We start from the raw sequence: 18,256 nt of genomic DNA on the forward strand, positions 1-18,256 counted from the left end.
CCTGTCCATGAGGTGCCCCAAAGTCAGGTTGGACATTGCCAGAGATGAGGCCACAGCTGCAGCTCCACTTGCACAGCTCCAGCCACACAATCCCACACAGGCACAAAGGGTTCCCACCCAGAGCCAGCCCGCCCCAGGGGCCTCCTCTACTGCCTACACCAGAGAAGCCAAGGAGTGCTCAGACACTGAAGCCCTGACCACCCATGTGGCTGATGTGTCAGCTTTCACCCTGCTCAGTTTTGAACAGGTAGCTGTTTCCAAGACAAAATCGTGGCCTGAATTTTGGCTCTCTTTTTATTTAGCTTTTACAGCTGTGCTGTCTCTCCCAGTCTGGAGGAACACAGGCACAAAGAGCAGCCCAGGGACAGGATGGTCACTCTGAGTGGAGCACACACACACCCACACAGCTCCCAGGCACACCAGTGGACACTGCTGTTGAACCTGTCGTGTTTTTTGGAGAGTGTGGGGAGGTCCCTGGAACAGGGAAATGGGACAAGGATTAGGAAGAGGGAAGGTCCCCTGGCCTTATACTCACGGGCATTGTCTGGCTGCCATGGAGGGCGTGGATTGCTGCCTGAGCCTCTGTGTGAGATGAGAACTTTACAAAAGCACAGCCTGGAAAGGGACAGAAAGAGCACAGGAGATTGCAGTGACAGGACTGCTGTGAAAGTGCCATCACGCAAGAGACAGTGTCTGTATCTCAGGTAAGGCAAAGGAAAGCCACCCCAAGGAAGCAGGGAACAAAAAGGATGACTCATCCCAAGTCCTCTATCCTGGAAAAAAGAGGAAGGGTCTCAAATTATTACTTCAAGGATATACTCTACAGATGATGACACATCTCCACCCCTGCCCCTGATCACTTCTTCCCCAAATCCTCTGTGGGCTCCTCATTGTGGGTACAAACACCTCAACCTGCAGCCCCAGCTCATGAGTGACCCTGACAGCTCAGCTACTCACCCTGCTCTGCTCCTCCTCCTGCTCCCTCAATCTCTGCCCACCTTCCCAACCCCTCCTGGCAGCAGAGGGATCCTGCCCTGCTCCCTACTCCTGGTTTATGGGTTCCCCTAAATACAGGGAGGGGAATGAGTGGCCCAGGGGGAAGGTGAGGCCGGTGAGCACCACCCAGGGCAGGGACAAAGGGCAGACACACAGAGGGTTCACACCTTTGCTGTTCCCATCAGGTCCACGGAGCACCGTGCATTCATCAATGACCCCAAACGGTTCAAAGAGCCGGAGCACGTCATCCTCAGACTGCTGCTTATTTAACATGCCCACAAAGAGCTTCCTGTCCCCTAGGGGCAAACACAGAAACATCAACCTTCTATGAGGCTTGCAGTCCAGAGCAGGAGGAGAGGAACACTTGTGCACAAAACAGCCTGCTGTTAAAAACATGCCTGGCATGGAAATGGTTTGCTGTTGGCTAAAATGCCTGCAGGGCTGAAAATGCAGGGTCTCACAGCTTCAAGGGTTTGTGTGGCTTCCCCTGTCCTACCCTCCCCAATGGAAAACAAAGGATTAATAATTTCCTTTCCCTCATGAGCCTTTTCCTTTGAATAATCCAAAAGAAATGGTAGTAAAAAAAACTGTCTGGGCAATCCAATTTCTACTGATCAGCAGGTGAAGTCCAACAGGTGCCTTAGGTAACACAGCAGACCAACCCAGGCAGGGGGATACATTCTTCTGTTTCCTTTTCCTTCTCTCCAAGACCACCATGTCCTCAGCTGCCATGTAACCAAGCACCTCAATTTCCACCTCCCCTTCCCCACCCCAACCCAACCAGCTGTCTCCCAGGCCTGGGATGAACCCTGGCAGCCTGGGTCCCAATCTGCCTCACTGTGGGATCACCCAAATCAGCTCCATGGCCCCTGGTCCCCTGTCTCCAGTGGCACTGTGCACCCATGTCACACTGGCAGGGAGCTGGCAGAGTGGCCAACACATCCAGGACTTTGAGCTCAGCCTCCTTCTGGGTTCCTCCTCAAAGAGACAAGTGAGGATCATGGTTTTGTTGGGATGGGTAAGTGTGGAGGCAAGGAAGTTGCAGAGTGCCTTCTCCCACTCTCTCCCCACCTCAGCACCCCCAGGAGCCCATCCCATGCCTGATGCTGTCCAGCCAAGCACAACCACAGCAGTGTTTGGGGCAGCATCCTCCCCAGCCTGATGTGAACAGCAGCAAAACAGCACAACACCAAAATCCCAGCCTCAGTTTTTGCCAGGAAACAGAGCTAACCCTCCCCCACTGGCCCAGATCTGGGTGGGGGGACAGGACCCACAGGAGGGAACGTGTCAGGAGGTGGCTCTGGAGCAGCAGTGCCAGAGGATTCCTTATTGTTAGCGACAGGATCAGAGGGGCTGCTCCACACACAGCAATGCAATGTGACAGGGGCAATAGCGAGGGAGCTGCTCTCTGCCTCACAGTGCACTGACCTGAAAAACAACAGGTCTTGGAGCTACAGCAGCACAGCAGCTCCAGGGGGCTGCTGTGGAGGGATGCCAGGCAAGGATGGCACATGACACATTCACACTGTCACCAGGCTGCCCCCAGCCCCTGCCCTGCTCCTCTTGGCTCAGGGGATGGGTCCCCAGCCAGGTAAGGAAGGGAGGCACCTCCCTGCTGCTCAGCCAGGTACAGATGCACTCAGCACACCCAGGCAGGACCTACCTGTGCCATGGGCCCTTCACAGAAAAGCAGAGGCACACAAGCAGCACTAATGGACTCACACAGCCCTGGAACACACTTGTACATCCCCAGCCCCCCGGGGGTGCCTTCCAGAACAAAATTCCTCAGTGAGCAAGAGGAATGTGCAGACAGCCACACTCACCCAGCCTGCAGACTCCACTGGAGCCACCTCACCCTGCCCAGGGCCCCAGCAGGGGCTCAGCCAGGCACAGCTCTCCTGCAGCCCCAGGCAGACATGTGCCACTTGTGTCACCACACACATGAAGTGTTAGAAGTGGCTCTGAACCCACTTCCAAGCAGAGACTCCTGATTTCTAGAACTACAAGTGGCTGAAATATATTTCTTTGCATATTTTTTTTAAAGCCAGGTTTCCCAGCTTCCTCATTTTCATGAACCCCTGGGTAACTACACCCATGGGAATTTTATCCCCTTCTGTTTTCCTTGTGATTCTTTCTACATTCCTCCCTGCACCTGCATGGCAATGGCTGCCTTTGCAGGCATTATTTCAGCTGATTGAGTCCATTCAAACTGGTGATGCCCAACAATCCCCAGCCAGGGCACAGGAGTTCATAAAGCAGGTGCTGTTCAGCTGCCTTCTGAGCAGGGAGACAGCACCTGCCCCCACAAGGGCCAGCTCAGGAGTGCTGGTGGTCAAACCAACCAGAAAACAGCACACAGAGGAGGTGAAAATTCAGATTGGAACAGAGAGGGTGGGAAAAAAAGGGACTGGACAGGAACAGATTGACTGGGCAGTGAAGAGGAGCATGAAAACTAAAGGAGCAGCAGCTCTGTGGTGTGACTGCCATCACCTGGTGTCAGATGTGAGCCCAGTTTGGCCATGGCAGGGGACACTGGAGGTCTGGAGGGTTCCTCCTTCCTCTACCCTGAATCTCCATTGCAGCTGCAACCAGGCCTTGACTCAGACATGCTGCAGCCTTTGGGTGGCAATCACAGGGAGCTCCTTAAAAAATCATCAACACAGGGGAGAAATGCATTGGGAAACACTTGCACTGACTTTAGGGGCTGTGAAATAATCCTCTGATCTTTGAACCAGCAGGCAAATAACTGTGGGCTAAGATCTGACAGCCAGAAATGCACCTGATGGTCCTGCCCTTCTCTCCAGGGACCTCTGGCTGGCTGGGACAGGGGGTGTTGAGATGTCTTGAGTTATCCTACACCTTGCAATCAAATCAACATCAACTTACTAGTTACTCATTATTTTCTCCTTCAGAGCCCCCTCAGTTTTCCTGGGTAATTCCTGTGGTTTCTTCCTCACACCATTTCTGTTGAATCAAAAGCATTTTTCTTTACCCTGCCCTGTGGGAAAAGTCCATTGAAACAGTGACTGCTCCATCCCTGCAGCTTTCCAGGTCTTCAGCTGTCTGACAGGGCTCACTAACAGAACCTTTTGGAAGTCCTGCCTTCATGTGAGAATTTCAGCTTTCTTTTTTGGAATTTGGAAGGAAAAAAATATGCCAATCTTCCTGGCTATGCAGCACAGGTTAAAACTGTGACACCTTAAGGACTTAAGCTATAAAGGCAAATATAAATACAAACACACACCTATGGGTTTGGGATATTTTCTGAATAAGAAGAGCAATAGTCAAGAGAATTAAATCACTGACAACATAAGATTTTTTTCATAGTGAATATCCTGCTTCATACAGCCTGCTTCTGTAGATCACATGAAGGAAAATGATCCAGCTTGTTCCCTTTGGATGCCTCTGCAGCAGCTGGGGATCTCTGAAAGGGCTTTTCTGCTGCTGACCTCTACCTCTGCCTCTTGGAGCCCAACCCATGATCAGGGATCCTCTCGATTCCGTCAGCTTCCAAACAGGGCTGCTCTCCCACGGTATCCAGGCTGACTCATCCCTCCCCAGCAGGGCTGGAATGCTGCAAACCCTTCCACCTGATGTGCCATCAAACCCTTCCACCTGAGCTGTGATCCTAAAACCACCAATCCCAAACCCTCTGGCACTCTCAGGGACTGATCCCAAACCCTCTGGGCACTCTCAGGGGCTGATCCCAAACCCTCTGGGCACTCTCAGGGCTGATCCCAAACCCTCTGGCACTCTCAGGGGCTGATCCCAAACCCTCTGGGCACTCTCAGGGGCTGATCCCAAACCCTCTGGGCACTCTCAGGGCTGATCCCAAACCCTCTGGCACTCTCAGGGCTGATCCCAAACCCTCTGGCACTCTCAGGGCTGTTCCAAAACCCTCTGGCACTCTCAGGGGCTGATCCCAAACCCTCTGGCACTCTCAGGGACTGATCCCAAACCCTCTGGCACTCTCAGGGCTGATCCCAAACCCTCTGGGCACTCGCAGGGACTGATCCCAAACCCTCTGGCACTCTCAGGGGCTGATCCCAAATCCTCTGGCACTCTCAGGGGCTGATCCCAAACCCTCTGGGCACTTTCAGGGGCTGATCCCAAACCCTCTGGGCACTCGCAGGGACTGATCCCAAACCCTCTGGCACTCTCAGGGCTTTTCCAAAACCCTCTGGCACTCTCAGGGCTGATCCCAAACCCTCTGGCACTCTCAGGGCTGATCCCAAACCCTCTGGCACTCTCAGGGGCTGATCCCAAACCCCCTGGCACTCTCAGGGGCTGATCCCAAACCCTCTGGCATTCTCAGGTCACCAGCTCCATCGTTCTCCAGCTCCCCACAGGGATTCCTGCAGCACTGGAAGCTCTTCTCTCCCCTCCTCAGCAGAGCACACCCTCCCCTCCTGCTGTTTTCCCCTTCACTTTCTCTACAGCTCCTGCTTTTCACCCTCTGATTGGCAATTTCCCGTGCTGTCCAGCAAGCAGGGAAATTCACTGTGATCTCTGACTGTCGAGTTCCCATGGAAACGTGCTCTGGGCACCGGCAGCCACGCAGGCAGCAGGAGGGGCCAGCACAGAGCTGCTGATGGAGGTACCAGGGAACAAACCAGGGGCTGAGGCTGAATGCTGTGGCCAAGAGAGAGCACACAAGCACTGGACACAGCTCCCATAAAGCCAGTGAACTCAGGTCATCTGGCCAGCAGCAGGCAGGATCAGGGAGAGAGGGAAGCCAGCTCCTGGCTGTGGATGGGATGCAGCAAATCTCCTTGGAAGCAGAGAGAGCTTCCTTGTCCCTGGGCAGTGCTGAAGGCTTGGGTTACCTTCACAGCCACCACTGCAGCCCAGTGCTCCAGACAAGCACACAAACTCCTCTGCCCCTCTCCTGGCACTGCAGGCTCCCAGCAGAGAGCAGGAAAAGCTGGCCCAGCACCACAAGTCCCACTCTGAACTAGTGCAGGCAGCAACTCTTCTGTAGTGAATTTCTTCTGCAGGGTGCAGGAGCAATGAGCATCCATGATATTCCCACAGCCCTGCAGGGCTGGGCCAAAACTGCCCCTTTGGCAGAAAAATTAACCTCTCTCAGACCAAGAGATAAATTCTGGTGTTCCAACTTCATGTTCTTAATTCAGGGTGCTTCAGTTGAGAAATGTCAGTCCCTGGTGAGTACAACAGAGGTTCCCTTCAAGGGTGATGCAGAGCAGTGCCTCACTGATGCATGCAGATATTCCTTGATAAATTCCTACTCCAGACACTTCTGCCCTGCCCCAAATCCTTCTTTCACCTCCTGCCAGTGTGGGGTATTGCTGTAGGGATGTTGCTTTTCCCATATCTGCAAAGCTGTTCAGCCACTTCTCTGACAAGTGGAGCATCAGGACAGAAACATTTCAGGAGAGCAACCTGTCTCAGACAAACACAGGGTGCTGTCTTGATGCTGCTCCTGCCTCAGGAAAAATCCAGTTTGTCATGGATCCTGTGGGAGCTGCTTGTTCTTGGGCTCTGCAAGGAGCCTGGAGGGAGGTGCTCAGACTCCAAAGGTTTCTGTTCTTGTCCATGGGAAGCAGAGTTGATATTCTGACATTTGCAACCATTAGGGAATGTGGCACTTTTCATAAACTTAGAGATTTCAAAGTCCAGTGCCTTGGCCAAAAGCTTGTTTCTAAATCAGCACCCTGGTTTTTAACCTGCTGAGCTGTTCCTGCTCGATTTGACAGAGGCATCAGAGATGTCAGATCCCAACCCTTCATATCAGGTGGGTGAGTACAGAAGAGCCCCCAGTAGTGCCCCACCAGCAGAAGAGAGAAGCAGAGATAGCCTCAGCCCTGATTAGACACCAGAGACTCCAGAGCTGCACTCATCAGACACAAACTTTTTTTTTTTTTTTTAATCAACGTGGCAGGGGAAGGACTGAACCCAATGGCTGAATCCAGAGGCAATGTGAGGTCTCAGTGAGAAGCCAGCCCTCCCCACACCACCCACTGCAGGCATCTCTAAAGGATCTCTCATCCATTCTTAACATCTTTTCCAACAGTGAGAGTGAAACACCCTGAAGATTCTGGTCTCTTTTTATTGCCTCTAGCACAAATAAGGACCTTAAATTCAACCCTAAACCAAGGGGCTGAAGTAAAATGCCCAGACCTCAGTAAAACTTAGGTGTACAAGTAAACAACCAAAAGTTACAGATTCTATCTGATTTAAACAGACCTTTTTTTTTTAAAGGAGTATCACACAACCATAAATACACACACTCACATAAAATATTATCAAATATATCTCATGTTCTTGACAGTGACAGTCACCACAGACTGGGAATGTAAAACAAAAGCCTTCCAAATCCAAATAAAATGCTGTCCCACAGCACAAACAGCAGCACACAAACCCTCCCCTGGCCTCTACTAAACTGCTTTCAGGGGCAGCACCAACAGCACAGGGCATGGAGAGCCAGAGGTAGGAATGGAGAGAAAAGGAGAAGAAATAGATCAGTAAAGCAAGGAAAAGAAGCAAAATGAGTTAATGGATTTGGAAAGGGCTGAAGTTGCAAACCTTCTCCACCTGGAGGAGGCATTTGAGCTGCTGAGAGCTCCCCATTAAATTACCAAATTCTCTTGTTCCCAACCTTCCAGCTCTGAACTTCTCAGTATATGCTGCTCTGCCCAAGCTGTCCCCTGCAGGCTGACAGCACCTCCATCTCAGGATCCTTTCCCTTCAGACATTATTTCCCCATCATGTGATCTTTTCTACAAGAGCACTTTGGCCTTGACAATGTGCTGGGGGCTGCTGCAGGACTGAGAGTGGTAGGGCTGAGACAGCTCAGCAGTGATGGGGGAGGCAGTGGAGGGAGCTGCAGACAGGAGAATCAGCTGCAGACCAATGAGCTGAACACATTAAAAAGCCAGTGCTGCTACAGGGATCTGGCTCTTATTGGGCTGATCAGGTGTAGGAATGAAGGAACCTCTTCCCAAAGGCTTCAGGAGCCCCAGTGACACACAGTCTGCTTCGGTCATGTCTTGGGGCAGACACTGCCAGGCTGATGGCACCCTCAAATAGCTGGGAGAGAGAGTGGAGGGGGCAGCCACATCCTCACCCTCAGGACCTGGTGTGCTGTCAGCCGTGTCCCTACACTGCCCTCCTGTCCCCCAGCTCTCTGCCACACACAGACCCCTCCTCACAGAGAGGAAGGCAGAGTCAGGACCCCGTGTCTCATTTCCTGGTCCCCCTCACAAGCACAGGGCCACCAAAGGAGAAACAAGGAGAGATGACAACTACCTCCACGGCTCTCGCTGTCCGCGGGTTTCACCTGGATCGGGCGTGCCATCTGCAAGGGAACAGAAATGCAGAGGTTATTGCTTGGCCCAGTGCCCAGCACAGGCTGCTGAAGGCACTGTCAACAGGGCACAGGAAGGAGACAGGCAGAAGGGAAACCAAGGCATTGTGATGGCCAGCAGTACCCTTGAAGAAGGGAGCAGTTTTTTCCAAAAGGAACCTGGCGCTTTTCCCCGCTCAGCTGCTCGCCCCAGAGAGCAGCGCTCCTGGAAATGCCCACCGTGCACACAGCTCTGCCTCCTCAGCAGAGAGGACTCTGAGGAAGCAGCTCATCCCCATGTGACTGGAGCCTGAACAGTGGTCAGGGTGGCCTGAGGTGAGACTGTGCCTGGAAGCTCTTCCTGTGCCTGTCCTGACTCAGTGCAGGCATGGCCATGTCACCCAACTGAGCCACCGACTGTCCTTGCAGCAGGGCAGAGACAGTGCCTCTGAACTTGGCCAGAAGCAGCACAGCAAGCAGGGCTGTGGTGTTCCCCCTTCCCCAGCCCTCACACAGACAGCTCTGTGCACCAGAGAAGCTCTTGAGAAGGGCAGTGCAGCTCTCCAACAACATCTCTCATCTCTGGCCCTCAGGGGCAATGCTCAGGTTGAAAATGGCAAAACTCCTCTTGTTTGGGTGTGGAGAAGAGATTTTTCCTTCTCTTGCAGCCATTAGTGTCATCAGCAATAATCCAACCACAAACAAGCCTGAAGGGTGGCTTAGCTCACATGCTATGGGGACTCTCCAGGTAAGACAGAAGTAGCTGCATTAAGGAACACACAGCTTTAACTGTCTGCTTGGAAAAGCAGGGCAAAACTCATCTGCTGGCAGGTCTGTGTGTCCTGTGCTGCCCAGAGAGGCAGCTGACAAGCTGTAGCCTCCTTTCCCAGCTAGCAGGATCCAACTGCACCAGAATATCCTCCAAGGAATGGTGCACAGGGCAGACTTCCACATTCACAGCACATCTCACTCCATGTCTCTCAGCATCAGTCACAGAGGCTGACAGTGACCTGAATCAGTGACATTCATCACAAAAAACAATCAGAATATTGCAGGCAAGGCCTGCACACAAGCTGCAGGTCCAGGCACAGTCTGCCCCCTCTTTTAGGAAACCCCTGAGGAAAAACAGCAACAAAACAGAAAATGAAATCAAGCCATAAAAGTCACCAACTGAAATGTGTTTATAAGTCAGCATGCAATTTGTGGAGGGCTGTCAGTCTCCAAGTGGTGGCTGAGCCAGACTGGCCAGAAACCAGAGGCAGAGCCCACATCCCCAAGAGCTGGAGGAAACCTGTGAGGTGGCTCTGCAGTTCATAGGACAGAGATGCCAACCAGGAGGTGACAGCTGGCATGGCATGGCACACAGCCTGGCAGCTGGGGGCTCTGAAGCTGTTTTCCTCTGGCTGATGGACCTCAGGCAGGACGAGCAGAGGCTGGGAGCAGGCCCACACCATTCCTGCCTCAAGGACTGATCATGGGGCTGCTGAAAATGGCCCCAGGGATGGCTGGCAGCTGCCCAAAGGAAGGCCCAGCTGCTGCCATGCTGCACCTTGACAGACAACAGCCCCAAGAGCTGCTGAATCATTTAGAGAAGAGGGAGAGGCTGCAGGTCCTTTCCCCACTCTTGCTCAGCTGCAGGGATTTGCAGAGCTCCTCATGTCCTGCTGTTGCTGCCATGTGGCCCCAGCACTTGCAGCACAGGAGCTGCTGAGGGCCCAGCACCTCCTTCCTGAGCTGAGTGGGATGTGGGGCAGGGATTCAGGAGTCTGAGGTCAGAGATTGCTGCACACAGCCTCCAATTTCCTTGCTGAGAGGCTGCTGTCACTGCTCACGGTCCCTGGCACCCTGCCTGTGTGAGCTGAGGCTGGCAGAGCTGTGGGAGCAGGCTGAGTGGGAGAGGGCAGGCAGCCCAGATGTGTGCTCAGAAGAGAGGGCTCCCTGCAGAGCCAGGAGAGGCAGCTGGCCACGTCACATCCAGGACATGGATTCCCCCAGCAGCAAGGAATAGTTTTGTTTCTACCCAGGATGCAAAACCAGGGCTAAACTAACTGAACTGACGGGGAGGGAGATGAGGCACAGACTGGGATCTCAGCTTCTGTGAGGAAGCCAAAGCCCCAAAGCCATTTGGGGGTAGGAGGGGCAGCAGGGATGCTGTGGAAATGCAGTGCACACGCATCCAGCACCTCCCTCCCAGGGATGCAGGGGCTGAGGGAAGGATGGGGGGAGGCGAGGGGGAGGTTAAGTACCTGAGGCCATCTCCCTGTCCCCTCCCCCAACAGGGCTGTCACTCCAGCTCCCAGCACCTAGGATAAAGGAGGTGTTGTCATGGAAACGGTTATTCACCACATGGAACCTGACATTTGCAGTTGCCATGGAAACCAGCTCTTGGGGGCATTCCCTCTGCTTTGCACAAAAGAGACATTTTGATATGATCTCTGGGGAAGGGGCCCCCTCTCCCCATCTGTCCATCCCTGTCCTTTGCCCCATCCCAGGGACGTGACCCCAGGGGTGGTGACCCCACCAAACCTGCCACCCTGGGGGAGTGCATCCCACAGGGCCACTGACCCAGTGAGCTGATGTGCCCACAGCTGGGCCACAGCACGATGCCCTGGCAGTGAGGTGGCAGTGCCAGTACAGCAATGGTGCAAACCCAGAGGCAGCTCCTGCCTGGGGCTACAAGAGGAAGCACCCCCAGCACCCCCCAGCTACGGCCACAGCTCCTCTCTTGCCCACCTGAAACAGCACCTGGGGTGGGCACTGAAAGACCTTCCCCCTGCCCATGTCAGACCAAGCCCTGCCCACTTCCAGAGGCCACCTCCAGTGACTTTGAGAGACACCCACCAACCTGAGGTCAGGTCTCTGAGCTGCTCTTTATCTGCTCTGGAAGATATGGGTAAAAAGAAGAAAACAAGATACAAGAAATTTGTCCAGATGCTGAGGCTTGGAGAAGAGCAGCAGGATTGTCTGGCAGCTTCTTCCTGAAACAGGAGGTCTCCCAGCTGAGGCAGAGGGAGCCATGGTCCTCCTTGCACACAAGAGGCTTCCATGAAGAAGGACACCACCACCTCAATCCTTCTATGTCTCACGTTGCCACCAAAGATGAACAAATTACCAAAGGCCTCTCAAGCAGAGGGAGCCCACAGCAGCTTTAACTCAACCACCTTAAGGCCTTAAGAACTGTCCCTGAGGGATGCTAAACTCTGTCTACAGGTCTCAGACAAAGAGCTCTGTCCCCTACAGGAACACACCTAGAAATGGTCAAGTTTTACCTCTCCCATTTGAGGGAGAAGGAGGAAAAGGGCAGCAGGGAGGATCCACTTCTGGCTTACACAGCAAACTCTGGAAGTACAAATTCTCCTGGCCTCCAGTCATCACCTGAGGCTGCACAGTAATCAGAGAGCACACCTGAATAAGAAAACTGTATTTGTGTATACCCAGCTGGGCCCAGAATCCAGCAGTCAGGATGTGCCTGCCTTAAATTCCCAGAGTGGAAAGACAGGAACACATAGGTGAGCCCATGTGTAGGATGGAGAATTCCAGCAAGTGATTCATGAGCCTGCACAAGCTGAGCTTCTTCTTCCCTGTTAAATTATTCAGCTGAGCACTATTAGTCTTCATTTCTTAAGAATATCACATTAACATTTAGCACATGCTGTCAGGACACCATGGGCCAAATGTCCCCTGCCCCAGTCCCCCATCCTCACACCTCAGGGTCCTCCTTACCTGCTGCTGACACTGTAAGGGCTGTCAGCTCCATGACCCACTGCACTCAGGAAATCCTCTGGAGCAGCAGTGGGCACCAGATGGGCAGCAAAGCTCCTACTGCCCTGTTCCAGCTTCTCACTCTCATTTCCCTCCTGGCTGGATACACAACTTCCCCAACACAGCTGTCCCTACCCTGCAGCTCTCACAGAGGTTTCTCTGCCTGCACCACTGTCCCTCTCAGGAGCCTGCAGCCTTTGTTGGCTTTTTGGGGGGGTTCCTGGTGGGAAGCAATGTGGCAGCTGACCTCGGGAGTGTCACACAAAGCACAGCAGCCACGTCCTGTGCAGCACTCTGAGAACAGTGAGGAGACACCCACAGGGAGGTCACTGCAGCCCAGGGACTTCCAGGGAAGAGGCAAGGCTAAGAGGCCTTGCTAAAAGTGTCTGGATTACATCCACCCCAATCCCAGGACTGGGCAGCACAGAGAAGCAGGGAACCCTGCTCTGCTTTTGAGGAAATGCTCCCCACCTTGCAGCACTCTAGAGAACAAGAATCTGGCATCAAACATCCTGGCACTCCTAAAGACAGAGGAGGCTTTGCTATTGGTTTCACCAAGGCCAAAATGCACCACTTCTCTCATCACACCCCAAATAAAGACTTGAGGGGGTGAACTGGCTCCCCATGTGTAATCAGTGCCCAGTATGAACTGTCAGTCAGCTCAGCAATCTGGTAGCCTTGTTCTTCAAGGAGAAGATTCCCAGATCCCCCTTCTTCAGCTTTCAAATTGCAGAAGCTGGACTGAAGGAAAAAGCCCCCTGAGACAGCAGGGCAAGCCTCTCTATTAATTACAAGTAAGTGATGTAAAATAGCCCCTTAGGTGCAATGCAGGGGAACCTCACAGTGCTAAGAGGGTCAGAAGCAGAGTATACAAAGCACACAATGCAGGCTGGCTCCTCTGGGATGGCAGGAACCAAAAGGCATCCAAGGCCACTGGCAGAATTAGGTCCCAGGCTCTCCACTTTACAAACTGTGGGCTGTCCTCCTCTGGACAGTTAAAAATGCCCTGCCTGAATGATCATAATCACTTCTAACTGGGCAGAGCACATAAATCTAAATGCTAACTTGTTCATTTGGATTCTGTTTCTGATTGGGGATGCAAGCAGGGATGGATTGGTGCCAGTCTCAGTGCTCAAGTGTCCTGCCTGCATCTTCCTTCTGACATCTCAGTGTGCCTTAGTCCTGTCCAGGAGAACCATCCTTCCCTGAGAAGGAGGGCTTGTCTCATACAGAAACACGAGCAACATTAGTACCAAGTTCTGGCACAGCTCTACAGGCTATTTATGAATTCACCTCATTCAATCCTGCTATGGAGGAGACAAGGATAATTATGAGCAGCGTGTTCCAGGTGGAGGAATCGAGGCATGTGGTGATGAAGATCATGCAGAAAGTCTGTGGCAGAAGCAGGATGTGAATCCCAGAGTACAAACCACACAGCCTCTGCCTGCATGGCTCAGCTACATCTTTTTGCACAAGTAAGAAAGATTGTTGAAGGACTGATGCAACTGAAAACCCAAAAACTCCTCTAGAAAGTTCAACAAGACCACAAGAGATCGTTCTGGCCTCCAGAAAGCCATGGGCCTGAGGACTCAGGCACAGCTGGGTGCTCAGACCCACAGTCCTGTGTCAGCTGCAGCATCTTGCTTCAGAGACTTGTCCATGACTGTCACATTTGTCACTCCCACTGAAGGACACTTAGCAGGCCCAAGGAATGCTTAGGGCTTAAAGCCTGCAAAGAGCAGGAATAAGATGATGTGAGATGGGTCACCAAGTTCCCCTGAGCAAATGCAAGAGAGCTGCAGAGGGAAAAGCTGGGAGCACACACTCAGCTGGCTTTGATCTCTCCACTGAAAGGACACCCAGCACCCTGAGCCTTTCCCTGTGCCCCCTGGTGCACCACTGGTCCAGTGAGCACCCTCAGGGGCTTCTCTGTGCACAAGCTGCAGCCTCCAAGGACCCCAAAAAAGCAGGGAAGGCAAGAGCCTGGGGCAGCAGTGTCTGAGCTGATGGACTCAGCAGCTGTGCAGAGCCTGCACAAGCCTCTCCTGTCTGTGCTGGCAGATTCACTGGGCTGCTGCAGCCATGCCCTTCTCCTGCCCCATGGCAGGTAATGACAGTGGCCAGGAAAAGACATCTCTGCTGATGTAACAGAGGGAGGCAGGCACAGGGACCCTCTGCCTGCACACAGAGTGGCTGTGCCAGTTCCCTTGGCAACCACTAACACTGACAATCCCAGCGGAGCAAAACCTCGGGTGATACTGACACACCCACGGGAAAATCCACCCCAAACGGGCCCAAGCACCAGCACCACCAAATAAATCCCCTGAGCCACTTCTGGGCTGATATGAGATAAGCCTTTAGGGGTGCTGGCAGACTAGAAAAGAGGCCCCAGGTGACTGCAGGATGCCCCTGGAGACAGTCAAATCTCATTTGGAGAAGGCCCTCAGTGATCTGGTGTAGTCAGCCCTGCTTTGAGTGGGGTTTGAGGAGAGACCCCAGGGGTCTCTTCCACCATCAATTATCCTATGATCCCCTCTACACCCATGTTCACAAACATTTATGTGCAGGCACACATCCCAAACGACCTCAGGGAGGTGGGAATGTGGAGCCTCACTCAGGAGGGTGGTGCCTTTGCAAAGAGCAAGGTCTGTGTGGGCTGGAGTGCAGGTGCAGGTGAGTTCACCAGCACAGGTAAGTGAGACCACCAAGGAAGACCCAGCTCTGGGAGGCAAAAGTCAAAGCTTTGTGCTGCAAGGGGATGCCAGGGCCTGGCTGTGCAAAGGGCAGCAAATTCTCTGGAGAAAGGAAGAGCCCTTGTGCACAGGACAGAGCCTGCATGTGTCCACTTGGTCAGCATGTGGGAACGGGTGCTGATCTTTAATTTCACTGTTCTTCCACCTCCACAGGGAGCAGGAGGCAATGTCTGCCTCGGCAGCTTGATCTTCAGTGTAGGCACTTCACTGGGCAGCTGCTTTGCCTCACTGAGAGTTCTCAGCCCCTCAAGTCAAACCCTCAACAGCACAAGTATTTTCAATTCCCTCTGCACTGAACAGGCACTTCTGCTTCTTGCCCAGGGGCTGCTTTAGCCCAGCACCTTCATGTCCAGGTGCTGCCATTTCCATGAGATAGCCCTGGCATGCTCTCTGTATTTCTAACTGATAATGCTGCATGGCTCTCAGCAATGGTATTGTCTATCAAACCTGCACGATGGACATGGGAAAAACTTCTCCACCCTGCCCTGTTCAAGGGTTCAAGCTGCAAAGATTAATGAGCAGGGCCCAGCTTCAAACCTCAGGCAAACATTCAGACCACCTGAACCTTTCAGAAATACTGCTCCAGGCTGGTGCACAAACGAGAGGGGAGGGAAGAATGAGATGCATTGCCCTTTCCACCAAAGTCCCTCCAGTCACCTGTGCTCCCTCCTGCCACCACGGGCTGAGGATCCTGACAGATGGCCCAGGTGAGCCCTTGCTCCTGGCAGCACAGGACACAGCCTGCCCACAGGGATGCCCTGCTCCAGCTCTGCTGGGTCTCTGCACAATGCTGGTGCCCAACCACCTGAATTAGTGCTGCAGCATCTCAACCCCTGGTGCATTCCCAGAGTCTCTGTCTGCTCTCATGCTGCTGCTCTCTGTAATTTTCCATTCCTGTGTCCCTGCATCCATGAGTTCTCCCTATGATGTAGCCACATTTCAGTACCCTCATCACTGCTCTTAAACTGCCTGTATTCCCAGCTTGGATCAATACCAATTTCTGCCACTTACTTGCCTACCTTTCAGCAGGCCTTTCTTTGTTCTGCATAGAAATAAAACTGTAACTGTACCTTGCCAAAAGAATTACTTTTTTAAACCTCCCCCCCTCCACTTCCTCCCTCTATTCTTCTTCCTCTTCTTCTTCAGGAGCAATTTTATGTAATTTGCAACTGTCTGGCTGCAAATGAAAAGAGACATAAAGCATTTCTGCGAAATATTGAAAAGCTGGATGCTTTTCCCTCAAATTTCACTTAGCAAGAGGCTTTAACTTGCTGTGTGATCACTGTGTGTCATTAATAACCTCTCCAATTCCTTTCAGAACTCAGCAAAGTGAAGGCACAATCACGAATCAAAGGCATGGGTTATTGAGATATAATATCATTCACTGAGGCAGGGAGGAGTGTGCCAGGGAGTGGGGAGAAGGTGAAACACTGCACTGCTGGGCTGGCTGGAGCTGAAGAGGGCACCAAATTTAGGAAATAGCCTTAAAGGCCTGATTTCAACAATTCCCCAGCTCTGAGGGCAGCACAGGTGTGTTAGATAATACAATATGCAGCTGTACAGGTGAGACTGGTTGAGTCACCATCAGATGTGGCACTTAAGGACATGGTTCAGTGCACTTGGCAGTGCTGGGTTAATGGCTGGATTCAATGATCTCAGAGGTCCTTCCCAACCTGCTGATTCTGTGACAGTCTTGTGGCTTTACACCCTGAGCACACTGGTCCATATAAAAGAATGTAAAAGCCAAAATTCTGTCTGCCTCAGAAAAAGATGCTGAGCCTTACTGTTAAAAAATAAGCTTTTTAGAGTTTAAATTCCATTCAGTTACCATACATCCAACAGCACTCAATTCAGAGACAAATGAGAATTTTGACCTCATATAAAGAGAACTTGCCCCAAATGCCACAAGAATAAATACAGACAACAGTGATTCCTACTGACTTATGTGGAAAACCTAAAATATAAATATAACTATATATAAAAGCCTAGGTAAGCTACACTGCACTCATGGCCCTGCAGGTGGGCTGACATTGCTGGCATCAGACCTGAAGGACCTCAGCAACACCTCTGTGGGCCCAAACCTACCCAGTGACAGCTTGGAGGAGAACCCAGAAGTCCTGCTCCAGATGCCTGATCACAGCCTAAGACTATCACAGAAACCATATCAGAGCATTTCCATAACTCTCTCCTCACCAAATCCTCAGTCTAGACCAAAAAAGTCATTTGTCTCTATTCAGGTTCATGAACTGTTGAGCTCAAGCACAGCTCTCTGCATTGAGACCAACAAAGGAGGGCACTTTGGTTCTTGTGCCATCTGCAATTGCTTGGTGGTACAACAGCAAGTGTAGGATCAGCACAAGATCTTTCCTCTGCCACTTTGATCCCTTGCTGTCTCTAACCCTGCTGAGGCTTGGCCATGCACTCAGGTGACAGTTTGTGTCACCCTACACTTCATAACCTTCATCTTTCTTCTCCTGCTATGTGCAATGCAGAGAAAGGATATGGGTAAAATGCACAAGAAATCAGTTGTTTACCAGAGTGTGGCCCATTGACTGAAATCTCAGTGGTGTGGTCAGGACATTCTGTGCCCTGCCCTATGCTGGGGCCTGGCTGAACTCCTGGGCATGGGCTTTGCCCCAGAGAACATCAGAAGATGATCCAGATGTGAATATACAGAGATGAAATTTTATGCCCTTGTTCCTGAAACAGGGAAGCATCTGCCTGGCTCTCCTGTCTGTGACTCATTTCCAAAGTGCTGCCCACAAGGACAGGTGATGCTACACAGACACCAGCAAACCATGGCTGGAGGCCACCTCAGCCCACCCAGCCCATGTCCATGCCAAGCAACCATCTCTACATGACCAAAAAGAGAGAGACTTGTGCCTTCTTGGTCACTGAGGGACTGAACAAAAGAGAAACTAAATGTGATGAAGTGGTATATTGGCAGCCTGAAAATAGCTCCAAATGCAGCACAGCTCATCTTCATCCTAATCCTGAAACATAATTACACCACACTGCTCATTACTGTCTCCAGACAAGTATGTTCAAAAGTACTCACCTAGCAGAGATTTCTTACTGTTCCAGGCAGTGTCTTACACCTCCCTTAACATAAAAAGCCTTTAGATCACCACATCACAGATAAATTGCTGCTTTAAACACTGCTCCATGCAGCTCTCCACAACCCCTGAGAGCACAGACAGCAGAGAACACAGTGAAACATGCAACAAATCCCCCATGTAGAACTGTAGCAAAACTGAGATTGCCTTGAATCCACCAAGCCTCCCGTGAATAATTTTTCAGAGACACATCTGACTTCCCCACTGCACTAACAGCACTGTACCATGACTCCTCTCAACTGCTCCTCCACCCTTTGACTTGTTCTTACAGACACTGGCAGCTCTGCCCTGGACCAACACACGAGGTTACACTGCTTTAGTTT

At 52.1% G+C, this 18,256-nt stretch overlaps 1 protein-coding gene across 4 annotated transcripts in view; it reads right to left on the bottom strand.

The window, feature by feature from the left end:
- CELF5 (CUGBP Elav-like family member 5) overlaps positions 1 to 18,256 on the bottom strand; it is a 37,045-nt gene that overhangs the window by 10,832 nt on the left and 7,957 nt on the right. For 2 of the 4 annotated variants that reach the window (XM_059869818.1, XM_059869819.1), the window contains exons 3-5: positions 8,266 to 8,314; positions 1,164 to 1,292; positions 536 to 615 (exon numbers count right to left, since the gene is read on the bottom strand). In XM_059869818.1, coding sequence (XP_059725801.1) covers positions 536 to 615; positions 1,164 to 1,292; positions 8,266 to 8,314 — 258 coding nt within the window. Of the gene's footprint in view, positions 1 to 535; positions 616 to 1,163; positions 1,293 to 8,262; positions 8,315 to 18,256 lie in introns of all 4 variants that reach the window. The other 2 variants (XM_059869817.1, XM_059869816.1) reach the window with 1 other exon arrangement.

The sequence above is a fragment of the Haemorhous mexicanus genome, chromosome 29 (genome assembly GCF_027477595.1).
Source record: "Haemorhous mexicanus isolate bHaeMex1 chromosome 29, bHaeMex1.pri, whole genome shotgun sequence".
Classification (NCBI taxonomy): domain Eukaryota; kingdom Metazoa; phylum Chordata; class Aves; order Passeriformes; family Fringillidae; genus Haemorhous; species Haemorhous mexicanus.